The sequence below is a fragment of the Asterias rubens genome, chromosome 19, assembly GCF_902459465.1.
Source record: "Asterias rubens chromosome 19, eAstRub1.3, whole genome shotgun sequence".
Lineage (NCBI taxonomy): Eukaryota > Metazoa > Echinodermata > Asteroidea > Forcipulatida > Asteriidae > Asterias > Asterias rubens.
The window spans coordinates 6,282,536-6,299,926 of NC_047080.1; the positions used below are offsets into that span (position 1 = coordinate 6,282,536).

At 38.7% G+C, this 17,391-nt stretch overlaps 1 protein-coding gene across 1 annotated transcript in view; it reads left to right on the forward strand.

The window, feature by feature from the left end:
* Positions 1 to 15,821, forward strand: part of LOC117303323 (sushi, von Willebrand factor type A, EGF and pentraxin domain-containing protein 1-like) — a 31,464-nt gene extending 15,643 nt beyond the window's left edge. Inside the window, exons 13-24 of the mRNA XM_033787490.1 lie at positions 63 to 202; positions 1,275 to 1,434; positions 5,703 to 5,885; positions 6,935 to 7,106; positions 8,071 to 8,219; positions 8,439 to 8,612; positions 9,051 to 9,239; positions 10,173 to 10,403; positions 11,401 to 11,583; positions 12,307 to 12,480; positions 13,267 to 13,335; positions 14,821 to 15,821. Coding sequence (XP_033643381.1) covers positions 63 to 202; positions 1,275 to 1,434; positions 5,703 to 5,885; positions 6,935 to 7,106; positions 8,071 to 8,219; positions 8,439 to 8,612; positions 9,051 to 9,239; positions 10,173 to 10,403; positions 11,401 to 11,583; positions 12,307 to 12,480; positions 13,267 to 13,335; positions 14,821 to 15,155 — 2,159 coding nt within the window. The 3' untranslated portion in view covers positions 15,156 to 15,821. The remainder of the gene's footprint in view (positions 1 to 62; positions 203 to 1,274; positions 1,435 to 5,702; positions 5,886 to 6,934; positions 7,107 to 8,070; positions 8,220 to 8,438; positions 8,613 to 9,050; positions 9,240 to 10,172; positions 10,404 to 11,400; positions 11,584 to 12,306; positions 12,481 to 13,266; positions 13,336 to 14,820) is intronic.
* The last annotated feature ends 1,570 nt before the right edge of the window (positions 15,822 to 17,391 follow it).

A 17,391-nucleotide genomic window follows, 5' to 3' on the forward strand; every position in this document is an offset into this window, starting at 1 on the left:
AGTTGGATGTTGATTTATTATTGCCGTACGGATAAGAATTTGTTATTGAATTTGTCTAATAGGTGCAAACAGCATTCAGATAACTAGCGATGGCAGTATGATACCACGGGATATTACGTACAATGCTAGGGACACACTGGTCCTTAATTGCATTCAAAGTCAGGCTCAACCCACCTGGTCATTGAGAACCACAGACGGTGATGTAAGTTTGGCACAAAGCTTGTTTTTCACATTCAATCAAAACATTCCAATTAGAAACTGCTAACATGGTTCAACATAAGTGATAAATGAGTTACAACAGGAGGTGGTTTGAAGATGCAGTGATGATGTTTAAAAAAAAAGACCTGCTTGAACGAAAATGTCAAGTCGTGAACTTTGCTGGATTTCATTTAAAGACACTGGACACTATTGGTAACTGTCAAAGACCAATCTTCTCACTTGGTCGTCGAAGTTGCGAGATAATAATGAAAGAAAAAACACCCTTGTCACGTAAAGTTGTGTACGTTTAGATGGTTGATTTCGAGACCTCAAATTCTAAATCTGAGGTCTCTAAATCAAGTTCGTGGAAAATTACTTCTTTCTCGAAAACTATGTCACTTCAGAGGGGGCCGTGTCTCAAAATGTTTTATTCCATCCCCATTACTCGTCACCAAGTAAGGTTTTATGCTAATAAATATTTTGAGTAATAACCAATAGTGTCAACTGCCTTTAAACTGTTTTCAATGAATAATTTGATATCGAGTCATATGAATAGATTTTAATTGTGTACAAAATCAATCATTTCGAATGCCCATATCCAGCGCTTTTCTGAGAGATTTGCGAAAAGCTCCGTTACGTAATCACTCTCATAACGTCATAGTTGGGAGCCCCAATTTGTAAAGCCGCTTTGTTGCAGCCTTAAGGTATAAACAAAGCAAACTCCCGCAAATGACGTCAAAGCATTGTCCTTTGACGCGCGTCGTCAACGGTAGAAGTGTTTTGTTTTTGTTTTTCAAAACCTTTCGGTTGGGGTCTGATTTTTTAATCGATAATTTCGAAAAGTTCAGAAGTGTACACATATAAAAATTACATTAAAATGTTAAACAAGTGCATTATAAACAAGTTAAAATACCATTTCCGTTAAAAAAACTTTCCGCTCAAGTAGCTGTTTAACAGAACAATCAAACGGTGCCAAGGAAAACTTACCAACGAGTCCCTTCTTTCTTTGGTCGTGGGCAAGGTAAGAAAACATTTTGCCAAATATTTTGTATATTTATCGATATTTAAAATTTCAGGTTGCCATATCACCAGATAGTAATGAAGTAGATTTACAAGATGAATTTGGTAGCTCAATGCTGAGGTTTTCTGGGCTGCAGCTCGAAAATCAAGGGATATATGTATGCAGCAGCAACTTGGAAGAGACTTACAGCGAATTGGTTCAACTTACAGTCTTAGGTAAGCGTAGTAGTAAACGCCTGTCTTTTTCCTATGTGTATACGTGTATATATATATTTTATTTTTTATTAGCTGTTTCGTAGCGAAGCGCAGCGAAACAGCTCTTGTTTTTGTTTAATTTTTTTAAATATTATTATTAGCTGTTTCGTAGCGAAGCGCAGCGAAACAGCTTTTGTTTTTGTTAAAGTTTTGTTTAGCTGTTTCGTAGCGTAGCGCAGCGAAACAGCTCTTGTATTTGTTAAAGTTTGTTTAGCTGTTTCGTAGCGAAGCGCAGCGAAACAGCTCTTGTTTTTGTTAACGTTTTTTTAGCTGTTTCGTAGCGTAGCGCAGCGAAACAGCTCTTGTTTTTGTTAAAGTTTTTATTATTATTAGCTGTTTCGTAGCGTAGCGCAGCGAAACAGCTTTTGTTTTTGTTAAAGCGTTTGTACAGCGTTTTTGTTCAGGTCCCTACTCCTAAAGTATTAGGATAAAATAGTTAAATCATATATCAAATTGAAGCTTAGAGCCTAAGCTTTACTCTAATAAAGAAGTGTAAAAATTCTTTATTAATTAACCACGTGGTCTTCATTTGAATTTTTAATTTGTAAACTTTATGCAGTCACTTTCATGTTATTGTGAAATATTCTCTTTGGTAAATGCCATACAGTATGTACCTATCATGAGTTGTGACTTCTTGAGATGAGTCTAGGCGTTTGAACATAACTGGATGCAGTCACTTCCATGTTATTGTTAAACATTCTCTATGGTAAATGCAATTCAGTATGTACCTATCATGAGTTGTGACTTCTTGAGAGGAGTCTACTCAAGTCTCTTTTTCTTGTTTTTCTACATACGTTCTGGACCACAGCACAGTCTCTGTTTCTTCGTTTCCTAACCGAGTTCTGGGCCAATATACTTAGTACACGAAAATTTAGGGTTTTCGTTTAACGAACGTGCGTATATAAATAGGGGTTTTTGACGACGGCGACATACCATGGTGTCCACAGAATTACACTAAACTTCAACAGTTTGAAGATAATGACAGTTGAAAGCTTCCCTTAAAATATAACCTGCTGTGGTGTTGTAGTTTTTGAGAAATGAGTGACAAAATTTCAAACTTAGACTCCGAGGTGGCGTCGTCCGTGGACGAACGTGCGTAATTGAATAGGGGTTTTTGACGACGTCGTCAAAAACTCCTCAAGGCATCTAATACTACATTTCAACCCTACTTAATAGTTATAGCCGTAAGCAGTTCATATTTAGTGACAATGTTCGCAAAATCATGAAACGAGAATTATTTCGCTGGATCATAATCCCCCTTGTTGATATATATACATGTAAACCCATGCAATATGTATTGGCCCTTTTAGCCTAGTGGTCTTCAGTCGCGCTTACTTATCTGCCATTTGTGAGTTCGAATCTCCGTATGAAAATAATATTTTTTTTTATCCCCAAAACTAAAAAAATATTTCTTTTTGGAATATTTAAGTTAGATTCTTATCTTTATATCGATAGTGTTGCCTTTTCTTTTTCTCAATTGTTAGCCCAACATAACATGTGTGCATGCATGACACGATGATGCTTGAAAAACACAGTAAGCCGAAAATGGTGATCATAAGCGCAGAGTTTGGTGGTTAAGAGTTCTGTGAAATCAAATCGTACTAGATCAAACATCAAACCACCGACCCCCAAAATGTTAAAAATCGTAATTAATTAACCACGTGACCCATATTTGTATCTTTGTAGCACCATATCTCAAGAAGTACACTGCCGTTTTTTTAGATTGTTTGTAGTTAAAGACTCCTTGGGGATTGGAGATTAATTTTGAAAAACCGTGACCTCAAGTTGACCTCTACTTCCGGGTCAACCCAAAGTGTGGCAATATCGATTTTCAAACTGTTTTCAGTTTTCAATAGAGACTCCTTGGGCATTGGAGATTAGCCTTAGGTTACCATGACCCCATGTCGACCTCTACTTCCGGGTCAACCGGAAGTGGCACCATACCTCATTCAGCATTTTCGGTTTTTTTTTAAAGATAGACTCCTTGGTAATTTTAGCTCATAATCCAAGCAAAAGAACACGGAACAGCTTTGTGCTTGTTCACAAACACCTAATGTCTAGTTATTATTGTTTTTTATTTTATTTGTCATCTTCAGAAAAATTTCATATAAGTGCTGATTTGCAAGGTTCCCAAAGAGCAATTGCAATGAAACTTTCAGGGATGAAAGGTATTGGGGCAATGATCATTGCAAAACAAGGATGTCATTATGACATCATCACAAGTCACGTGACGACATCTTAAAGGTGTTGTTTTTTAATTGTTTGAAAATTTATAACAAATCAGCTACAAGAGACCGTAGGTTTCTGTTTGCGGGATTGGGAAGGGATAAATTAGGTCTTCATTTTGTTTCGTGTGCGTGACCTCACATGACCTCTACTTCCGGTCGAAACCGGAAGTGGCCCTCTAATTCAAAATTGGCAAAAGATATGACGTTGCTTTTAACGATGTTAGTACCTGGCAAGGGTGGGCAGTTCAAAAAAAATACCAATGACGTCATAAAATGCACCAACGCCCTCTAGCGGCAGGTTGAAATCTCGTCAAAATGGACTTTTTGAAGACGTGTGTGGTGAAGTTTCTTGTAATCACTTCAAATTTAGCACACACGTTAACTGTCAGGCAGCCTGCATATGTGTGAAGTTTCAGATCAATGACGTCATCGGGGGTCACGTGACGCGGCCTTAAAGGTGCACTTTTTGAACTAATATAACTCCCTAAGTAATAATGCGATCATGTTGAAATTCGGTAGGTTGTTGGATATTGACAATTTCTTGTGAATTGTGAAATGACGTCATGATGACGTCATCACTTGATTTTTAAAGATTATTTTAGTTGTTTGCACCTTGATGTCATAAAATGCTATCTGAACATGGTATAATCAACATAATTTTTTTTAAATAGGCTGGACTGTCATAACTGCTTTGATGCAAAGAGAATTTCAAATTAAAAGGGAAAATTTGAAAATGTTATTAACGAAACAGCTCTGCATTTGTGCACAAATGCAATCATGTCAAGTTATTATTTTTTTTATTTGTCATCTTCAGAAAAATTTCATATAAGTGCTGATTTGCAGAGTTCCCAAAGAGCAATTGCAATGAAACTTTCAGGGATGAAAGGTATTGGGGCAATGATCATTGCAAAACAAGGATGTCATTATGACATTATCACAAGTCACGTGACGACATCTTAAAGGTGTTGTTTTTTAAATGTTTGAAAATTTATACAAATCAGCCACAAGAGACCGTACGTTTCTGTTTGCGGGATTGGGAAGGGATAAATTTATTAGGTCTTCATTTTGTTTCGTGTGCGTGACCTCACATGATCTCTACTTCTGGTCGAAACCGGAAGTGGCCCTCTAATTCAAAATTGGCAAAAGATATGAAGTTGCTTTTAACGCTGTTAGTGCCTGGCAAGGGTGGGCAGTTCAAAAAAAAAATACCAATGACGTCACAAAATGCAACAGCGCCCTCTAGCGGCAGGTTGAAAACTCGTCAAAATGGACTTTTTGAAGATGTGTGTGGTGAAGTTTCTTGTAATCACTTCAAATTTTACACACACGTTAACTGTCAGGCAGCCATCATATGTGTGAAATTTTAGATCAATGACGTCATCGGGGGTCACGTGACGCGGCCTTAAAGGTGCACTTTTTGAACTACTATAACTCCTGAAGTAATTATGCGATCATGTTGAAACTTGGTAGATTGTTGGATATTGACAAGTTCTTGTGAAATGTGAAATGGCGTCATAATGACGGAATCACATGTTTTTTTATGATTTTTTTCATTTTTGCACCTTTAAGTAATAAAATGCTATCTGAACATGGTATAATCCAAATTAATTTTTTTAAATAGGCTGGATTGGTCATAACTTATTTGGTCATAACTACAGCTCCGCAATTGCACAAATGCAATTATGTCTAGTTTTTTATTGTTTGTTTTCAGATCGATCGGCCATATGAGTCAAGAGAAAATTATTAAAAACCGATTACACATTTTGCACAAATAAAACGCTCACAGAGCGATAAATTTCAAACGTAAATTATATAATTTATTTCTCATAAAACATTACGTTTAATAGAAACATTTCAAGGGATGTTTTTCACGATCATCATCATTAGACCGTGTAAGTTTTATGTAAATCTGTGATCTTCACCATTTTCGTTTCTTACCAATTGACAGCTGGCAGCATTAGCAATATCTGTCTAGCCTAATATTGTATTATTTCTACTCAGCGAGTTGCTTGGCCCCTACTCCTGATCCAAATGGTTACATCATCCAGTCAACCGTGCAGGATCTTTATTACGAATCCGATGAGATAGAGTTCGCTTGTATTGATGGGTTTGTACTGCATGGTGAGAGACAAACAGTTTGTCGCCACTCGGGATGGAGTTCTAGTGTTCCGCAATGTATACAAGGTAAATACTGCTATACGTATGTCATAACCTGCTGCATTTAGCTCAGAGATGTGTCTTTGGAGAGCTGCAACATAACGGGAACAGTTTTTCCTATAGACCATGTAAACTTTGTTTACAATAAGTGTGACCTTGTGCATTCTTTGGGTATTCTAGCAGGCAAGATACTACACAGGTCCTATGGGAAAGTTGACATTTGTGTCATAAATTCCCCATAATTCCAAGAATTATGAAAGTAAAAGCTGGAAGTGTTGAGATGTGCCCCCTTTCATCATATCAAAAAGTGATAGGAATAGACATTGCAATCTCAATAGGCTGTGTACCAAATCTTGTGTACCATCGCTCTTTTGTGTAGTGTGATGTCACAGGTCACATCGTCTATAGGTCGGGTGTTTGCTGGACGTCATTTTCGTTCCAAATGCATTCTAGTCTGGCACCCTGTGTGTGTACATTCGTTTCTCGGTTTGTTGGCTTTTAATCACATGTCGTCGAACTCTCTCAATGCACAGCTCCGGCCTAGCTAGTCATTTATTGAAAAAAGACCCAAGTTGCACGATTTTTGTATAGCGGCTGGATTGTTAACATTACTTAGTCTTGAATGAAAATACAACTTCTAGCGGTTGTCGTTTTGCATTAGTTTCCCTCCACATACATACAAACTGTACAAACAATTTTGAACCAACGACCTCCGGATTAACGTGTGGGTGCTCCACCAACTGAGCTATTTATAGCCCTAAGTTGGCGGTATCCATACTTTGTCATACATTTTTATAGGGGGTGCCAGTCAGAAGCCAAACATGCGTTAACTACCATGTACCAGGGATCACGAAAACATTAAATTTGTAATAACTTAAAATGATATCGGCATCTCTACCAATATGCTTCCAGCATAAAGGTTTCCAGCTTTAAAAACCCAAAACATTTTATATGTATATGAAACTGTACCCAGATAGTCTTCATGAAAAAGCCGAACTACCACAGCTCTTTTGAGATTCATTCATACATGACGTAAACAAAACTTATACTTAAATCGTATTAACTTTCTTTGACAGACTTAAACTTGAGTGTGTATATGGAAGGCAATATACTAGCAGAAGGGAGTCAAATCGTGGCGGAAACGGGCTCGCATATATTCCTCGATTGTACGCTTGAACACAACAATCTGGTTCATCTCTCCGAGAGTGACGTCATAGGATGGTCCAAACTAACACCAGGCGGAAACAGGTATGTAAAGCCTACTTTGAGACAGCTATCGATTCACACGGCCACAAAGCTGACAAGCTCGCTATGCGGATTGTTGTTGTTGTTGTTGTTGTTGAAGTTATTTTTTGCTGCTGCTGCTGTTGCTGTTGCTGTTGCTGTTGTTGCTGTTGCTGTTGCTGTTGCTGTTGCTGTTGCTGTTGCTGTTGATGTTGCTGTTGCTGTTGATGTTGCTGTTGATGTTGATGTTGCTGTTGCTGTTGCTGTTGCTGTTGCTGTTGCTGTTGCTGTTGCTGTTGCTGTTGCTGTTGCTGTTGCTGTTGCTGTTGATGTCGTTGTTGCTGTTGCTGTTGCTGTTGCTTATTGGCAGAAACATGTTACCAGCCAATTTGCCAAATAATTGATACACCGGCGCATGAATCAATAATATGATTTTATAAGTAATTTGATATTCAGTTTATTTAATCTAATTTTGAAATACTCTGCTTATGGCCGACAAGTCAGGACATCAATGGTTTTTAACTCGAGACAGAGTCACTGTGCTCTATATGCATGTATATGTTCATTAAAGGCAGTGGACACTATTGACAATTACTCAAAATAATTATTAGCATAAAACCTTTCTTGGTGACGAGTAATGGGGAGAGGTTGATGGTATAAAACATTGTGAGAAACGGTTCCCTCTGAAGTGCCATAGTTTTCGAGAAAGAAGTAATTGTCAACGAATTTGATTTCGAGACATCAGGTTTAGAACTTGAGGTCTCGAAATCAACCATCTAAACGCACACAATCTCGTGTGACAGGGGTGTTTTTTTCTTTCATTATTATCTTTTAACTTCGATGACCGATTGAGCTCAAATTTTCACCGGTTTGTTATTTTATGCATATGTTGAGATGCACCAACTGTGAAGGCTAGTCTTTGACAATTACCAATAGTGTCCACTGCCTTTAATGTGCTATAATTATATTATTGAATGTTTTGGTACAGAATAGACATGTCGGTTCACCAGCTGATCGTGGTAGACGGTAATTTGACATATCTACGTCTAGCGTTAGCTGATGTGACACGTGAATTTAATGGTCGTTATGGATGTGGATCAGACGCTCAAAGTATTAAAGTGGAATGTCTCGTAATTGGTAATTATCTCTAAAACTACCCTAACAAATCTTCATAAAAAAATCGTATTAAATTAGTGGGGGAGGGGGATGACTTCAACATCGCAATCCTTTAGGTGCCTCCTTTGGCTCAAACTGCAATATTCGAATGTCAGTATACACAATGACCCTGTACGTATGGGGAACGATTGGATTTAACATGCAGTTTTTGGTGATGATTTGTATTGTATCATCAAACAGTACCATGTGCTCCACCTGATGCTCTTACCCATGGCAGCCTGGTAGTAACTGGAGATGGAATCCAAGCTATAGTGTCATATACTTGTAGGGAGTTATACACGTTGGTTAATGGAGATAGTCAACGGCAATGTCAGCCTAATGGAGAATGGAGTGGCAGTGCACCAGAATGTTCACGTAAGATTTGTAATATAATCATCCCCTTAAAGGCAAAGTAGAGACCTATGGTTTTTGGAACCGTTCCGTCGTTTTAATCCTATATAAATGTAAATGGTACACAATAAAACTATTTCATTTGAAAAGGTGGTAGTGTTTTTGAGATAATTGCCGAAAATCTGGAGCGGTTTAGTCCACGCAAAGAGTAATGGAATACACAGTCTCAGAAGCGTTACCGCAGTAACGCTTCTTATATTCAAATTTGCGGGCTTGAAAACTTATGTATTTTTACATAATTGCATAAGTTTGAGGTGGAATGATTTTTGAAATGCTTTATACCACCGAAAGCTGTTGTACTAGAAGTTGCATTGCCATGATTGACATCAATTATTTATTAATAATTACAGCTTGTGTTCAAGTCAAAGTTTGACATCATTCTGGTTTAATTTTCACCTGTAGTCGCTTATTGCCCACCATTGAGTATCCCAACCACAGTCAATGTTTTACCAGATCTAGCTGATCAACCCTTTCCCATTGGAACTACATTGACCTTCAACTGTAGTGACGACATGTCTCCGTCAGGCCTACAACAACTTAGTTGTATGGATGATGGGACATGGTATCCAGATGGACAACCTAACTGCATCGGTAGGTATACTGTATAGACGTTGATTATTAACAAATAAAGAAATTGCAGTTAATATACAAATAAACATCACCTAAACCAGTAACCAAACTCATGAGAATGACATCATGCGAGGAGAAAAACAATACAGCGTGAGGGCAAGTGATGGGAGTTTTTTTTTGTTAACGGGTTATATTTTATTTATAATAGCTTTGAGACGTCAATATTGTGGCCAATGGGTCACACTCGTACCCAACATGTGGAGCAGGTTGGGTATAAAAGGAACAAAGTGCTGCAGGGTGGGGTGCGCCAGCTACATGACGCCACGACCAATAACTTTGGTCACCATTTTGTTGTAATTCAGTGTAACTTTCTAGAAGTTTAACACACTTGTTCACCCTTAGAACAGCGACTTTGTGAGCAGTGTTTGTATTTGTTTTTGTAAATGCTATTGTATCGGCGTGGGCTTGTACACTTTTTTTCTAATGTTGTAGGTTGACCTTGAGAACAATTATATTACGATCTTTTAATGGATCTACAAAAAGTTGCGGACGGAAAATGCTCACAGTGGAAGTAGTTCCGGTCGGCTGTCCCACGATGCATTGGTGTTGGAAGTTTTAGCTCATGTCAAAGACTCAACCGGATGAACTTGCCGGGGTCGACCGGGCATAATCGGGAACACCTTTTAAATGTGTATCTCCATCAATGGAGATCAATGGTAATGACCACTTGCATGAAGCGCATTTTTGGAGTCAACATGTTCTCCAAGGAAATTAACGAAATTTGCGGACGCGAAATTGGCAGCGGTACGTTGATCGTCTGTAATGGATCTATCTCTCCAACATTACTTTGCTGATTTTGGTGTAATTGTTCTTGGTTTAAATGAGGCTTTTGTAATTTTTCGTACCTGGAATAAATTCTTAGTGACAATACGGTTCATTCACACTATCACATAGATCAATGCAATGGCTTCGAGTGTCGACTTGGCTGGAAGTGTGTAGTGGTAGATGGTCAACCAGAATGCAATGGTTGCATGACGGAGAATGACTGTAATTCTCAATACAGTATTGGTACAGTGTGTGGCTCCGATACCAATGACTACATCAGTGAATGTATCCTGGGTGTTACTGCATGCATCAATCAGGATTTGGCTCTACAAAAGGTGTATGATGGAAAATGTGCTCAAGGTACGATCTTCACTGTTCGATCTATTTCTATACCAATTTTGTTTCATTTGCCTGTTATTTAAAAAAAAAAATTGTTTTTGCAAAATAAATACCTTGTAACTGTCACATGTATGTAGACACGCGTCGAATACTTTCTCCTTCGAACATGCCCTAAATACAACCTTTAACTCATTTTAAAATTAGTTTAGGGTTAACAAATCACTTTATTAAACACTATTACGGTTTGGATTATTTTAGAGATTCACATTACTGCAATGACAAGCAGTACAGAAAACAAAAACAATCGATTAATTGAATTGATATACTAAAACAGTCTCACGCCGATAGTAATTGTAAAGGGTTGGGGAATGGGGAATGGTCCTCTGATAAAGCTGACATGTGGTAACATTTAGGGGGGGGGGGGGTCAGGAGTTTCAACATCTGTGGAGGGATGAACCTCTGGCCGTGTTGTGATGTAATGTAGTTTGCTTGTGCATCCTGAATCGAGATATGAATCTATACAGTGACTGTTAAAGGCAGTGGACACTATTGACAATTACTCAAAATAGTGGTTATCATGAAACCTCATGAAATGAGGAGAGGTTGATAGTATAAAACATTGTGAAAACAGCTCCCTCTGAAGTGACGTAGCTTTCGAGATTGAAGTAATTTTTCACGAATTTGATTTCGAGACCTCAGATTTAGACGTTGAGGTCTCGAAACCAAGCATCTGAAAGCACACAACTTCGTGTGACCAGAGTGTTTTTTCTTTCATAATATCCCGCAACTTCGACGACCGATTGAGCTCAAATTTTCAAAGGTTTATTTTATGCATTATGTTGAGATACACCATCTTTGACAATAATACCAACAGTGTCCAGTGTCTTTAATGCAACTTTATGCTATGCTTTGCTATTTCTTATAAGATAATCTTATGTTGAGGTGAAAAGCAAATAAACGCGAAAATAATAAAACTATAAAGAAATTGCTCTTTATGTTATTTTTGTTTTGTTGATAGGAAGTTTGTGTTTCCTGGGACCGACTGTAATGGATAGAGAATCTCTTCCCTGTCCACAACCCAACATGATGTTTTATTTCAACCCTGATACAACTGTTTTGAGTTGTCAAGTCATCAAAGCTGACGAATGCTTGTTGCAAGGAGGATTTACATCCATGGTTGACTGCCAAGAAAAATGTCTAAGTAAGATTTGTTTTTATTTAAATAATCCAACAAATTTTGGATTGCATAATATTTTTAAAATAGTTATAAATACTCCGACTGTTGTGCACTTATAAAACAATAAATCAAGGTCTTTCGCATCTTACGTTTTGTTATATTTCCGTAACAAATTGTGCAGTTTGATTGGTTGAGTACCAATCACGTGACGTGCAACAAATACGCATGTACCATGGCTGCACAGCGCCGTGGCGGGTAACGCGAGTTAACCGGTGTATATCCTTGGTCGTTCCCACCGTTGCATACTCGTCGTAATTAATGTTTGAAGATGACAACAGAACTTTGAGAAGATGAATAATCATGTTACAATTGTTGCATGATGTGATTTGGGTTCCATGTCGTTTTGTACACCCGAGGGGGGAAATGGCACAGTTGGCTTCGCCTCGGGTGCCATTTCCCCCCGTGGGTGTACAAAATGTTCTATGGGTGCACAGCGAGCGGAGGGTATGCAACCTCGTTCCCAGGGGGGATCGATCTCGCCGAGCCATTTGTTTCCCCAGAATGCCTTGCTCGATCATAACGTGACGAGAGGTATCGATACGGCGCGTTGCCCGTGGTAGCGAGGATGGGTAACATGAGTTCTGTTTACCGGTGTGCATTACCTTGATCGTTCCCACAGTTGGTCGCGATTTCGAAACAGTCCCCATGGGCCGATTCAATGAATGTCCATATCTGTTGTGTTTATAGGAAACTACTGCAATGACCCACCAGGAGAGCATGGTCCATGTGATCAGGACGAGGAGTATTGGACATATAACTCAGAGACTAAGCAGTGTCAGTCATTCATGTATGGGGGATGTAGTTCACGTATTAATCAGAACCGATTCCCAACCATCAATGATTGTTTGCGTAGCTGTCAACGTAAGTAACTTTTCTCAATTATTTGGTAGACAGTAATCCACACTTTAACTCGTTTACTGGCAAACTATCAACATTACAATTGAACGCGCAATTTACATGCGCTATTTATTTAAACAGTGGTGTTAGGTCTCCAATTTCCATTTTGAATCGCTTGCATATTTATCGGCTTTTTGAAAATCTTCACATGATTCAAAAGTACAATTACAAAAATTACAAATTGAGTGTTAAAAGGGAACGAATGCCATCTCAACGGAAAGGACGCATCGTAGCCAAGTGCGCCGGGTTTGAATCACCACTCTAAAAGAACCGGGTAGTCCAGGTTCCGTGGGGCCTGACCATTTGTGGATCAGTGTGAGCCGAAATCTGTGTTTAAAATGATCAAGAAATTAGTCAAACTGACGCTAAAACTGATTTCAAATCTAATTGTTCGGCCACAGCCTGACCCAGAAGTAGACTCCCCCACCCGACCCCCCCCCCCGCACCCGGATTCCAGGTTCTAACCCGGGCGATTTTACAGTATATTGTGCATGTTGGGTTGTAGACAAAAACTAAAAAGTCGCTTTTATAAAATGGCTGAAAAAGGCAACCCCTTATTGGATTTCCAGATTCTAAGAGAGTACATTTGGTTATGCACATGACATCAACGTCATCATCAACATAACTTAAATAATTGATGGCTCATGATCACTATATCAACGTTTGGTGGACGTACACCCTTTTGTAGAAAACCTGCGTATAGACAGAGGGACAAACAGTTATTAGATCTATCTATCTTTATTGAAATAGTTGGTGAAGTTTGCCAGCCTTGTCCGGAGACGATGACGTTGGATAATGCATGCTTCTTTGGCAAGCATGGTAAGTAAGCATTTCGGTCAAACCTTAAGTACAGTTTGGAAAAAACTGTAGTTATTACCCGGTGATGTTCTTTCTCCGTGCTTTCACGACTCCACGTGTAGGGGTGTGTATCATAGTTGGTTTATAACTGGCTTGAGGTTTAACTACCGCCGCAAATTGTTAACTTTCCGAAATTAAGTCCAAGTGCGAACAGCCGAGACAAGAAGTCAAAATAATGTGAAACAAGTTACCAGACTCAAAAGTCCAATGCGAACTCGGTTTATGTTAAGGTCTCCATGGCTTGCAGCTTCGTAGAAACGCAATCCCAAACGACTGGATAGGGAGACCACGCAGCGAGTTGCCAAGCCACGAGGGCCTTTTTGCAACTTGATTGCGCGGTTTCTTTTGTTTGTCTTTATGAATATCAATTTTTGCTACAGGGTATACAACAAGCCAAACCAGCGTCAGCGAGGCAGCATACATTAACCATTTTGCACAGTGAGAAAACAACATCAACCACCTTGGATGTGTTAATAATTATTTTGGGGGTATCATACGATGCACTCATATCCGTTGCATTCAATCTACATTTGTCCAGATTACTTCCAAGTAATCCTTCATTCTCTTACAATATTATTATTTGTAAACGTTTGTTCCAACTTATTTCACCTTGAACCCACTTACTTGTGTTTTTCCCCGTGAACTCAATCCTTTCTAAATAAATGGACGAAACTAGGAAAAGCCCGCAGTTTGATTGGTTTATCGTTAAAGGACCACGTTGCCTTGGATCGGTCGAGTTGGTGTTTGCAAACCGTTTGTTATAAAATGCATATGATTAGAAAGATATTTTAAAAGTAGAATATAATGATCCACACAAGTATCTTTCGAAATTGCGTGGTTTTCCTTTTACCGCGTCGACAAACACGGTCGGTCATTTATGGGAGTCAAATTTTTGACTCCCATTAATGGCCGACCGTGTTAGTTTGCAAAGTAAAAAGAAAACCACGCAATTTCGAGGCAAATGGATGTAAACGCTTTCAAAGACCAACTCGTCCGATCCAAGGCAACGTGTTCCTTTAATAAGCACTGTGCATAGGCTACACGTTATTAATAATGCACGTTTTGTATATGAATAATTAATCTAGGAAAAACCGCAAATAAGTTGTAAAATGCCCTCCTGGCTTCGCCACTCGACTCGCGGTCTCCACTTCCAGCCGCTTAGTACAGTTCTATGGAAAAAAGCTGACAAAGCCACGAAGGGCTTGACAAAAGGCTAGAGCGTCTACGAAGTTATGTATAATTAATCTGAGTTTGTTCTTCTCAAAAAGCACAAGTTAGGAAAACTGAATTACACCAGATTATGAATGATTTCCGAGTCCGGTGAAAAAAAGTGGAACTTATAAATGTCTTATTGCGATTTATAATAGTTGGACGACTTTAATAGACCTCAGTTGTAAACATCAACTATATCAGTCTTTTGTTTGCCTTTTTACTTTAATATTACAGCACAGATTCTTACAGTGACCAGTGCTCAGCGATTCCCAACGGTAGGATTCATACGTTTCTCCGTCAATGTCCAAAACATCTTGACGCCTCCTCGAGATGGATTCCTCCTTGAAACAGGTCCAGGGCAGAATGTATATTGTGAGGGCACATACATAGATGCGGCGTGTACATGTCCCCGTTTGACACCTCTAGTTGATCAATCTTATCTCTTTGTTTCTTCTTCATATAGGAATGAATATCTTAAGCTTGATAACCATAGTTTCGTGTCTGAGTGGACAGACGACTTGCGCTTGAAAGTAAGCAGTTTGGAATCCTGTAGAGATTGGATATTGTAGGACTTCAGGTCTTACAATCCGGATTGCGGAGTTAAATAACAACGGGGTCATTTTGATTATGTTTCGTATAACATTAGTCTAAGGTAGAACTTAACGACTTAACTGGTATAATTATGCCTAATGCACTATTTTAAGATATTGCCAAGTTAAATAAAAAAGGTATAATAAAACTGGCTTTTAAGTGAATTAACAAACGGTTATTTTGATCAAGGACGTTGTGCACGTTCGATATCTTAATGTTATACTCGTTCGTATATGGTTGCGATTCTTTGGCAGCATTTCAGACTCTAGATGGTTTATGAGCTTCAGTTTGAATTGGTTGTTTCTTCCAAAATGACTAACCCCTTTCGTTATCTCAAACCACGTTTGTAACAAGTTGCGATTTTTTTCAGTCCGGTAAATTAAAAGCTGTATTTAGAACCCGACTGTCGCGTGCTCGAAACGCAACAACTATCAGTAACAGGGCTGTGTACAAACCGCATTGGATCAAAATAAAGTTCTGATTTGTTCTTTCACTCTCAGTTTCGCAGTACACGAGGGATATCACAAACGAGGCAGGAAAACAGCCATTTTGAATCTTTGATGTATATCAATATATGTGGCACGGTTGGCTTGTGCGTAAAGCGCTCGCCTCTCACCAAGGTGACCCCGGTTCGATTCCCGGTCGGGGCCATAATGTGAGTTGAGTTGTGCGTTGGTTCTCTGCTGTGCCACGAGGGTTTTCCAGACTATCCGGTTTTCCTCCCTCAGGAAAAAATCAAACACTTTCGATCTTGGCTGTGCTCTGTGGTCATAATGGTTGATGTAGCTGGCAGCTGAATGCGCCCTTGCATGCCTGCTTCTCGAACACGTTGTAGCCGCGTCCTTCGCAATTCAGCTCTTAGCTGCGAGTAAGGACGATTAGCCCCCCAAATTATTATTATTATTATTATTATTATTAATATATGTACAATGTTTATTAAAGTTAATGTAAGCTACTCACTAGATCGACTGCGATTTTAGTTTGTTATTTTGAATATTTAGGACCCAATTTCATAGGGCTGCTTTAGCACACAAAAAAATAACCAAGCACGACAAACTTTTCTATTCGGAACAAGGTTACCAGCCAAAGTGCACTGTAACTTAAACTATCTTTGACCGGTATCCTGCTAAGTTTTACTCAGCACGAAATTGTTAAGCAAAACTGTGTGCTTAGACAGCTCTTTGGAACCGCTACATGTCAATAATACTAGTTTATCATAACAAACGAGACGCTTAGGTCAGGTTGAAGTCCTATTTGTGTTTTAATTATTAGTGCAACACGATTTTACATGGACATCTCAACTATTGAAAAGGGGTGTTATGTTACCTGCCATTGACGATTGTACATTATTTTGTGCAGAGGGTGTTTTACACAAACAAATAATGACCGCATATGGGTGACTTCATCTATTTGCATTTTCTGAACTACAATGATGTTCTTAATAATACTACAATGGCATTGCCAAGAAAATAATTATAAAATGAGTATATAAAGCATGCACAGTTTAGCTCATATATAAAAAAGCATAGTTACTTCAAGCTAACTCATTATTTTGTGCACTGTTCATAAACTTGCTTGCTTAAATAAAATAAATGACCTTTAACTGAGTTATCTGAGTAACTTTTACCTCAATAGAGTGAGTAACTTTTACCTCAATAGACTGAGTAACTTTGACCTAAATAGACCGAGTAACTTTTACCTCAATAGACTGTGTAACTTTGACCTTAATAGAATGAGTAACTTTGACCTCAATAGACTGTGTAACTTTGACCCCCACTAAACTGGGTAACTTTGACCTCAATAAACTGAGTAACTTTGACCCCAATAGACTGGGTAACTTTGACCTCAATAGACTGAGTAACTTTGACCTCTATAGACTGTGTAGCTCTGACCCAAATATACCGTGTAGCTTTGACCCCCACTAAACTGGGTAACTTTGACCTCAATAGACTGAGTAACTTTGACCTCAATAGACTGAGTAACCTTGACCTCAATAGACTGTGTAGCTTTGACCTCAATAGACTGTGTAGCTTTGACCCCAATGGACTGTGTAGCTTTGACCTAAGTAGACTGAGTAACTTGTGTAAAATGTGTAAGTTGACCTCGAACTCTGGGCATACGAGACTTGTTCCCCCTTTAAATTAAATCGTTGTTAAAGAAACCGTGTTTGAGCACCTTAAAGAATCGTAACCACAATAGTTCGTAACTCAACTT